The sequence below is a fragment of the Cryptomeria japonica genome, chromosome 9 (genome assembly GCF_030272615.1).
Source record: "Cryptomeria japonica chromosome 9, Sugi_1.0, whole genome shotgun sequence".
In the NCBI taxonomy this organism is placed as follows: Eukaryota; Viridiplantae; Streptophyta; class Pinopsida; order Cupressales; family Cupressaceae; genus Cryptomeria; species Cryptomeria japonica.
In genome coordinates this window covers 568,991,156-569,001,223 of record NC_081413.1, presented here as the reverse complement: position 1 = coordinate 569,001,223, position 10,068 = coordinate 568,991,156, and the positions used below count along the sequence as shown (strand labels likewise).

At 35.5% G+C, this 10,068-nt stretch overlaps 1 protein-coding gene across 1 annotated transcript; it reads right to left on the bottom strand.

Moving 5' to 3' along the window:
* Nucleotides 1-219: 219 nt before the first annotated feature.
* On the bottom strand, nt 220-3,518 carry LOC131858513 (secreted RxLR effector protein 161-like). Its single transcript, XM_059211765.1, has 2 exons — nt 3,038-3,518; nt 220-338 (listed from the first exon to the last, which is right to left on the bottom strand). Exons 1-2 carry the CDS (start codon nt 3,516-3,518, stop codon nt 220-222), a joined length of 600 nt encoding a protein of 199 aa, XP_059067748.1.
* Between the last annotated feature and the right edge of the window lie 6,550 nt (nt 3,519-10,068).

The window sequence follows — 10,068 nt, the reverse complement described above, 5'->3', positions numbered from 1 at the left end:
GGACTTAGAAGTGGATGACATAGAAGCTATGTTATTGGTTCGCTCCTAGCAAACCTCAGGTCCCAATATAGTTCAACTTGTAATCAATATTTGGGTTTGATCCCTTATGTGGTTCGGGCAAGGTCTTGCCCACAACTTGTGGGCCAATTTTAGATGAACCTGGGGAGAATTTGGGTGGGTAGGTGGCGAGGAGGAGAGGGGGAGGAGGGAAGGGACGTTTCATGTCAAGTAGTCAAATTTCTCTATAGCATTTTCAAGTCCACAGGTTGCATAATTGTCATCTTTGATAATCTTGATCATGTGTGATGCCATGGTTTTTAATCCCTCAATCGATTTAGCTAACATAAAAAAACAAAAAACAAAATAATATTATGAAAGCGATCAATTTGTTGTGCATTACATTTGATCATTACTCGATCCAGGTATGTTTGATATAATAAATACGATCATTTCTTGATCTGTTATATATAAAACAATGTTGCCATCAATGATCATTGCTTGAAACATGGCAAGAGAAGATGAAATAGAAGCTGATTACATAGATTAATATACTTGTATCTGTATAGTATTTCGATCAAATACAAGGATGATGGTTTTACAAAGCATTTGAAATAATTATTTTTATAGGCACAAGAAATGTGTATGTGTGTATGTATGTCAGTTCACATAGTGAACTGGCATACATACATACATACTTATATATATAATCAATATAAACGATCATCCTTATATCTGACCGAAGCTACTATGCATCAACACTCCCTCTTAGCTAGGGAAGATATTCAAGTATATATCAATGGAGATATCACCTAACCCGTGATATCAAAGGATGTTTCAAGAACATCAAGTCACATGACATTCTTCACATACATATCCAAGTTATGGTATGTGCACTGACATCACATCTCATGATGTCTACCATAACAAGTCATAGCATTTCCATGGATATTACATCGCATAATATTCACCATGATTATCTCATAAGGAGCATAATGATATTCAACTGATATCAAGTCTCATGATATCTATCAATAAGTCGAAGAGATACTAACTATCATGACATGTCCATAAATATCAAGTCACATGATATTCATCATGATAGTGAATTAATCTTTGTAAAGTCATCACCTTGCAATGTTAGATACAAGAGTTCATTATTTGAAAGATTGTCACCTTTCAATAATGTACACAGGGTAGGCCCACAAGTCATAGAGTCACACATCTGACAAAAGAGTTTACACATTAAACACCTTTATTTATATTAATACCTATGCATTGCAAAAAAGACTCAAGAAACACAAGATTCAAACATTAGTGTTGTTAGTATCAATTAGAAACGAAAGGAGAATGAAACTACAATCCTAAGCATGCATATCAAGAAATATATCAAATAGATTATACAAAGCACACAAAAACGGAGGAAAGACACTAAACCCTCCCAAATGCTCTCCAAAATGCTCATAGTTGCTCCTCCCTTGTTCCTCTCCTCTCCAAGTTCCACATGAGTGTAGCCCTCAACTTTTTGCACTAATATGGATGTCTTATGGAGATTCAAGATTATGAAAATGAAGATAAAAGATTTTGCAAATGCAAACAAGCTAAATATGATAAAATACCTAATTAATCTATGTTAATTTTATCAAAAATAACAAAGAAAAGTGCTTCTAAATGTTCTCTCAAATTTGGTATAAGTTTAATGCATACAAGATTTCTGGATCTAGATTAAGAAGGAATGGGCTCTACTTATAGGGAAAACAAGGCAATGGATGGTTGAGATTGAGTAATCTCAACAAGGGTCAGGATTGATGGGTTTATGATCCATGTGAGGGGTTTCAACCCAATCCAAGGATGACAAATGTCAACATGAGATGGCTTGAGATGCGAGGGAAGAAACATTAAATGCTTGAAATGACTTGAAGGTTACCTTAGAAGGTAAGGTTAGTGTTGAGTTGATGAATAAAGCCTTTATCCAATGAATAATGCCTTTATCCAATGGACAAACTCTTGTGCAAGAGTTAGTGGGGATAACCATGGTCAAAGCAATAAATGCTTGAAGAGACCCATGAGTTAAATGAGAGTTGAGTTAGAGGGAAAGCCTCTAACCATGTGGACAAGTTGAATTAACCATTCAAGGTTATGTAAGAGCCATTAATGGTTTGGAAGACTTTAGGGGTTAACTTGTTGAAGACATAAAGCCTTTAATGTTTTTCAAAGACTTTGAGGTTTTGAGAAGTGACTCCAAGTTGCTTAGGAATATGACAATAATTAGGAAGGGTGATTAGGCTAATTAGGAATGGTTTAGAAGAATCTAGAATGGGTTTAGGATAGTCTAGAATGGGTTAGAAGAGCAAGTTGGTTTGGTGGGTGAGAGAAAATAAGAATTTAATTAAAATAAAATTCATTTATTTCAACTAAATAGATGCAACTTGCATTTGTAGGAGAATGCAAGCTAGGGGGGTTGGGGGGGGTTGAGGGTAGTTTAGGGATTTAAATAAATATTTATTTATTTATTTAAGGGAGGAAAGGGGGTTAAATTAAATAAATGTGCTTTATTCATTTAATTGATTTAGAGTGTGGTTTAATGAATTAATTTAAATAAATCAAATAATTTATTTAATTAATAGGAGAAGAGTTTGAGGATGAAATTAATTAAAAATTAATTTAATTAATTGATTATTGATGGTTAAATAATCAAATAAATACTAAATATTCATTTAATTAAGTAGACAGATTTATGTGTCTACAAATACAAATAAACAATTTTGAGATTCAATCTCAATAACTTACATTTCAACCATACCAAGTTTCTTCCTGAAGTGTTCAACTTTCACTCTGGGGAGACGCTTGGTGAGAATGTCTGTTGTTTGATCGCTTGTATTAATATACTCCAACTGGATCACATTCCTTTCTACCATGTCTCTCACATAGTGGTAAGGAATTTCTATATGTTTCGATCTATCATGGAATACTGGATTTACAGACAGTTTGATGCAACTTTGATTATCACAGTGGATGATAGTAGGTTTCAGAGGCTCACCAAATAATCCCACAAGCAGTTTTTGGAGCCATACTGCTTCTCTTGCTCCCAAAGATGCTGCAATATATTTGGCTTCTGTTGAGCTTTGAGCTACTGAAGACTGTTTTCTGCATATCCAAGAAATCATAGTTGATCCCAAATTGAAGCAACACCCTAATGTGCTTTTTCGATTAGTCACACTTATAGCCCAATCAGAATCAGAGTATCCATGTAGATTTAGGTCAACATTTTTATATTTGAGACCATATCCAATAGTACCTTGAAGGTGCCTCAATATATGCTTTGCAACAACAAGATGCATCTCTTGAGGTTCACACATAAACCGGCTCAAAGCATTCACTGCAGAGCAAATATCCGGTCGAGTGTTAACCAGGTACATCAATGATCCAATTATGTGTCTGTAAAGAGTAGGATCTGCAAGTATGGATTCTGCTGCTGCTTCTTTTAGTTTATGTAAGTTGGTTTCCATGGGTGTCGACATTGGTCTACAGTTCCACATCCCAAATCTCTTCAGAATATCAATAGTGTATTTCCCTTGATTTAGAAAAATACTATCTGATTTCTACCAGACTTCCAATCCAAGGAAGTAATGTAAACTGCCCAAGTCTTTCATATCAAATTTTGATGCCAGGTCCTTCTTACATTGAACAATAAGGTGATCTTCTCCTGTAATTAGCAAATCATCAACATATAGGATTAGTATCAACATATCACCATTAATTACTTTAAAGTAAAGATTTGGATCTGCATTGTTCTTGGAGAATCCTAGACCCAATAGATAGTTGTCGATCCTCTCATACCAAACTCAGGGAACCTGTTTAAGTCCATATAAGGATTTCTTCAGTTTGCACACATGTGAAGCTGCATCATGAATCACAAACCTTCAGGTGTTCTAGATAGACTTCTTCTTCTATAGTCCCATTCAAGAATGCAGTTTTCACATCCATTTGATGGATCTTCTAGCCTTTAGCTACTGCAATAGCTATGATTGCTCTAACAGAGGTATACCGAGAAACAGGTACAAATGTCTCTTTATAATCAATACCTTCCTTATGTGAAAATCCTTTGGCAACAAAACGTGCTTTATGTTTCTCTATACTGCCATCTGCAACATGTTTAATTTTGAAGAACCACTTGGACGAGACAACAGATTTCTCTTTTGGTCTAGGAACTATGTCCCAAACATCATTTTTCAGAATGGATTGATACTCGTTTGTCCTAGCATCCTTCCAAACTTGATGCTTGAGAGCTTCTATAACACCAGTAGGTTCAGAATTAATGATTTCACTCATTAATGCATCATATGTTAAGTTGCGAGGTCTTTTGCTCTGTCTGAATGTCCCTTTAGGTGTTGCATGCATTTCTGCTTCATGTATAATCTTTCTAGCCCAAAGTGGTCTCTTGTGATTATTGTCTGGTTCCTCTTCTTGAATCTTTGGAGGAATTGATTTTCATTTGTGGTTTCATCTAGATACTCCTTTTGAAACTCAGGAGCATAATCCTCTTCCATACCTTTATGTGAATCTGGTATTTCTATCTCACTTGATCTCTTAGCCTTCTTAAAGGCAATGTCTTCTTCAAAAATGACATCTTTACTTAGTTCAATTTGTCTCTGTCCAGGTATGTATATTCTGTAAGCTTTTGAAGTTTCACTATAGCCTACAAAAATTCCTTTTCTTCCAGAGGGTTCTAGTTTCAACCTCTTCTCTTTAGGCACATGGATGTAAACTGGGCAACCAAATATCCTTAAGTGACTGATATCAGGTTTTACACCAGTAAAGGCTTCTTCAGGAATTTTGTTATCCAAGTGTGAGTGAAAACATCTATTTTGAATGTATACAATTGTATTAGATGCTGCGGCCCAAAATGAGGTTTCTAAGTTTTGATCATAATGCATTGCCCTATTTGTTTCTACAATAGTTTTGTTTTTCCTCTCAGCAACTCCATTTTGTTGGGGATTATAGCGTATAGTGAACTCCCTCTTAGTCCCTGCATTTACACAAAATTCTTTAAATATTTTAGAAGTATACTCTTTCCCATTGTCTGTTCTAAGTATTTTAATTTTCTTCCCGGAAGAGTTTTCTGTAAGAGCTTTGAATTCCTTAAACCTTTTAAGGATCTCTTCTGATTCCTTGCACTTGAGGAAGTATATCCAGGTCTTCTTGGAGAAGTCATCAACAAAAATTACATAATACAAAAATCCTCCTATGGAGGGTACAAACATGGGTCCACATAAATCAGAGTGGACTAATTCTAATACAACTTTAGTTCTACTCAAACTATTAGGAAAAGTACCCTTAGTATTTTTCCCCAAGGCACACCCTTTACATGACCCATTATGAATTTGATTTGGTTTAGGTAGTCCAGTTACAAATTTATCCATAGAAGTTAGGGCACGAAATTGAATATGGCCTAATCTTCGATGCCATATCTCATTTGAGTCAAAAGTCTCATGAATAAGGGCTTGATTTGACTCAGTGCAAAGTTTGTATAGGTGTCCTTGTCTTATGCCTATAGTTTGGGTCTTATTTATGGTTGAGTTCTTCGGTCATGCTAGGACTTTACCCTCCATAAATGTAACACTGTATCCGTTATCTTCAAGAGCTTATATACATATTAAATTTCTTTTAATACCTGGCACATATAGTACTCCAGTGAGTTGAATAGAGATCCCCGATTTCAACTTGATGGTGCAAGTTCCAACTCCTTTTACCGGATGTGCAGAATCATCCCCAATTGTAACCTCTTCATCAGATTCTTCTACCATAATTTCTAAGTGATCTTGGTATCCTATAATGTGCCTTGATGATCCACTGTCAATTACCCATGTGTTGAGTTTGTTTGAAACTTGATTGGACAATGCTGAGTAGAAAACAAATTTCTCAGAATCATGTTCTATATCTGTCTTTCCAACTTTAGCAAATGAGGCTTCTTGTTTTGTTTTGTCAGGGCACTTGACTGCATAGTGTCCATATTGATCACACGTAAAACATTGAATTTGAGACAAGTCTTTTCTCTGCTTGGATGAATCTTTTCCATGAGAATTTCTCTTCCTTTTGAAGTTCTTCTTCTTACCTTTATGAGAATTTGTGTTAAGAACATGAATATCCTCATCTATAGGTTTATGCTTTCCTTTTGTTATTTGCCTTGACTCTTCTTGTAGATAGTCAGATCTTAATCGATCAAATTTAGGAAGCTTGGATCTTGCGCTTATCCCTTGAACAAATGACTCCCATGAATTTGGTAGACCGCCTAAGGTTATTAGTTTCAACTCCTTGCTATCAATTTCATAACCAACTGTTGAGAGTTGATCACTTAGTGCAGTAATTCTCATGAAGTATGCATTGATAGATTCTCCCTTGTTCATACTTATATTATTCATTTGTCTCTTTAGAGCAAGGGTTCTGCCTGTATTATTTACTTCAAATACACTCTCAAGAGATTTGAACATAAGGTATGCAGTTTCATGTTATGCCAATATAGGTACAATGTGATCCCTGATTGCATCCACTATGAGTTTCATGGCTCTCTCATTGCTCTCGATCCATTGAGTTTTCTCAAGATCATCTTTAGGTTTAACTTTATTTTCTTTTACAAAGGAGTCTAATCTATTCTCCTTTAGTAGCATCATGATTCTGAGCTTCCAAGATGTAAAGTTGTTTTCTCCTTTGAGTCGATCTTCAAATCTAATCATATTTGACATTGTGAAGAATGAAATGTGACCGCAATATCAATAGATGATAGTCTGATATCTCAAATTTAATTTGGATCTTCTTTACCAAAGCTCTGATAACATGTTAAAGTAAATTAAATTTATTTCAGACTGATGCAATTCTTACAATATGCATATTATAATGTATTGAATTCTTCTTTTGATTTCAGGGTATGTATTCAAAATTTAATCCTTAACAAATATGAATGTTAATAATGTTAATGTATTGATGAGACGCTGATGCACTTCTTTTCTTCAAGTCTGAGATTGCCGATCAAAGGGAGAGAGAGCACTTTTTTATATATATGTCTTCTCTTTATGATATCGGCATGTATAAATATATATGTGGAGAGACATGTCATGAGGGGACATGTCTCCACAATGTGGAGCCATGTCCGCCCATGACATGGCCCTCTCTCAAATAATACAACACTTGCCAAAGGGTGCTTTCAAGAGGCCCGATCCTCAATTGGTTTAGTTAACATTAAAAAACCAAAAAACCAATATTATGAAAGCCACTGATCTGTTGTGCATTACATTTGATCATTACTCGATCCAAGTATGTTTGATATAATAAATATGATCATTTCTTGATCTGTTATATGTTAAAAAATGTTGCCGTCAATGATCATTACTCAAAACATGGCAAGAGAAGATGTAATAGAATCTGATTACATAGATTAATATACTTGTATCTGTATAGTATTTTGATCAAATACAAGGATGATGCTTTTACAAAGCATTTGAAATAATTATTCTTATAGGCACAAGAAATGTGTATGTGTGTATGTATGTTAGTTCACATAGTTAATTGACATACATACATACATACATACTTATATATATAATCAATATAAACGATCATCCTTATATCTGACCGAAGCTACTATGCATCAACAACTATTTAATTGGTTAATCATTATGGAAGCCATTTCAAATAATTTCATTGTTTCACTTGCATCAAAGTAGGAGGTTTTGATGGATTCCCCCACAAACTTCCAAAATTTGCCGAGGATAAGTTTGTTTTGATAGAAATTTTTAGGAAAGTCTTAGTAGTAAATAAGAGATGTGGTGAAAGGAAGAAGAATGGAATTCAATTCCCTATTGGGCTTGGATATTATATCTATAAGTCTCAATTTAATGCCCTCAATATCGAAAGAGGTTTGGTAAAGTACACCATCTCTACCTATGATGACTACATGTTACCCTTTGATAGTAATGATTTTGTGAAGAATAATTTACAACTAGGCCCAACATTTCACCATGTTCCACAAATGGAAGACTATTGGGAAGATTTCTTGGATGACTACAAAGTAAGAGAAAGGAGCTAGATGAGAATGAGTGTAAGGAAAATTATCACCTTCAGGTTAGGTTGGGACATAGAGGGTCTAGAGGATGATGAGTCAGACCTAACTAGCCACATTTATACTTCTAGCATCCAAATGTATACCATGGTTCCCATTGATTGAAGCTAAGGATCTTCAAACGAGGACTATTGTTGAAATGGACTCATAAATGGTTGGCCAAGAAAATGGAAGAGACTTCAAAGGTCTATACCAAGGGAGGACAAAAGGTAGGAGCGCAAGCTAATCTTAGCTCTACAAAAACTTCTTTCTCAACAGTGCCCACTCCAACTAGACAAACAGTTGTTCCAGGTGTAAGTTGAGGTGGAGAGGAGCCAACTGAAAAGAAGAAGATCCCAAAGAAGACTTATGGAGATGGTCAACCAAAGTATACTAGGAAAAGTTAGCAAATGAGATAGGTAAAGGAAAGGAGAAAGAAGGCCATATAAGAAAAAGGAAGGAGAAGATAGGGGACCAGGACGAAAAAATTGAAATCCTTGAGATAGATTTTTCCAAGCCTTCATAAGAGTCTAAAAAGAATCCTAAAAAAGATAAGGCTCCTCCTCTTTCCCCTTCAATTTGTAAAATATAGCAAAATTCCCCTACTTAAGAGAGCTCTCCATTTTACTTTTGATTCTTTGAAAATTTCTCTAGGTTCAACCTCTTCTCCATCTTGGTTAGAGATTACTTGTCCAAGAAGAGAAAAGTTGAATCTGTGAAGTTGCCAATAATAATTGTAGGGCAATTGTTGTAGGTATATCCCAAGGCCAAAATGTTAAAATCTACTTCTAGATTGATGGAAGATGAAAAATCTGAACATCTATTTATAGAGATTGCACATTCCTCAATATAAAAGGATCCCAACTAGGTCACTGCTATCAAATTTAATATGACTAGGGTAGACCTGAGGCCTCCGAGTAGAGATGAAGAAATTCACAATTTCCAAGTGATTGCTACTAGGTTGATTAAAAGGACAAATAAAGATAAGAACAAAAAAGAGGATATGAATAAAGTAGTGGAATTACTCACTAGCTACCTAAAGTCGCTTGTATACCCATCTGCTCAACCCGTTGCCTCATCTAAAGCCTCTTTCCACTAGTACATTTGGAGAAGTTTTCTGACGACTGTTCGTTGGAATTCAAACAACTAAAAGTCAGAATTCTAACGTATTTGTTCGTCGCTATTTTTTTGTCGGTGATTCTGATGACGAGTTTCACGTCAAAAATCAGATGATACCACGTCGGAAATTTCTATGCACCTGCGGTATGTTTTTTTGATGAGGAGACGTCGAACTTCCGACCTCGTTGTATCGTTTATCGTTGTAACGTTTGCTGATGACCCTTTATTTATCCTCGTAACCTTTGCTGATGCATTTTTACTTTGGTAGTGTCCATCGGGATAAGTCTTACCTGTTGCCATTTTTTATGTTTATGTTGTGATTGTCATTGATGGACACACACTTGCATTGAGATCCCCTTTAATGTATGAGTTAGAGGACAACCAGTATTTGTTCCAACCGGTATGTTGTATTATAGTCTTTAGACTGTTGGTATTTTGCAGAATGTGTCTCCCGGTCTGAAGCGACATGTTGACCCCAAGCGGTTCGTAGATCCCAAGCGGTACGAGGGACTAAAGCGACACAACAAATTTTTACCACACTTCATTTTTTGTCAAACCAGCAACCGACATTTTGTATGAACCGGTAATACTCTGTGATGAGTTACCAACCGACATTTTGTGATGAGTTACCATCCACCGATTGTTTGACGGTGCCAACTCCTAAACGGTGCCTTTTTGTGTCATGGTACCAAGTATGTGCAGGTTCATTGAACCTAGGAAATTGTTATGTAATCCTATTGGAATGACATGAAATCAGATTCCTTTATAAGGACATCATTTCTAGGGTTTTATGTTGTTGATGTGAAAATAGCGAAAGTTTATGTTGTTGCTAGGGTTTAAGGTGATTGAGGAGTTGG

Coding starts and splice junctions, on each gene's coding strand:
- LOC131858513 (XM_059211765.1), bottom strand. CDS start 3,518: ATGTCGACACCCATGGAAACCAACTTACATAAACTAAAAGAAGCAGCA. Junction 339..3,037: donor ACTGCTTGTGGGATTATTTG/GTGAGCCTCTGA, acceptor TTTTTATGTTAG/CTAAATCGATTGAGGGATTA.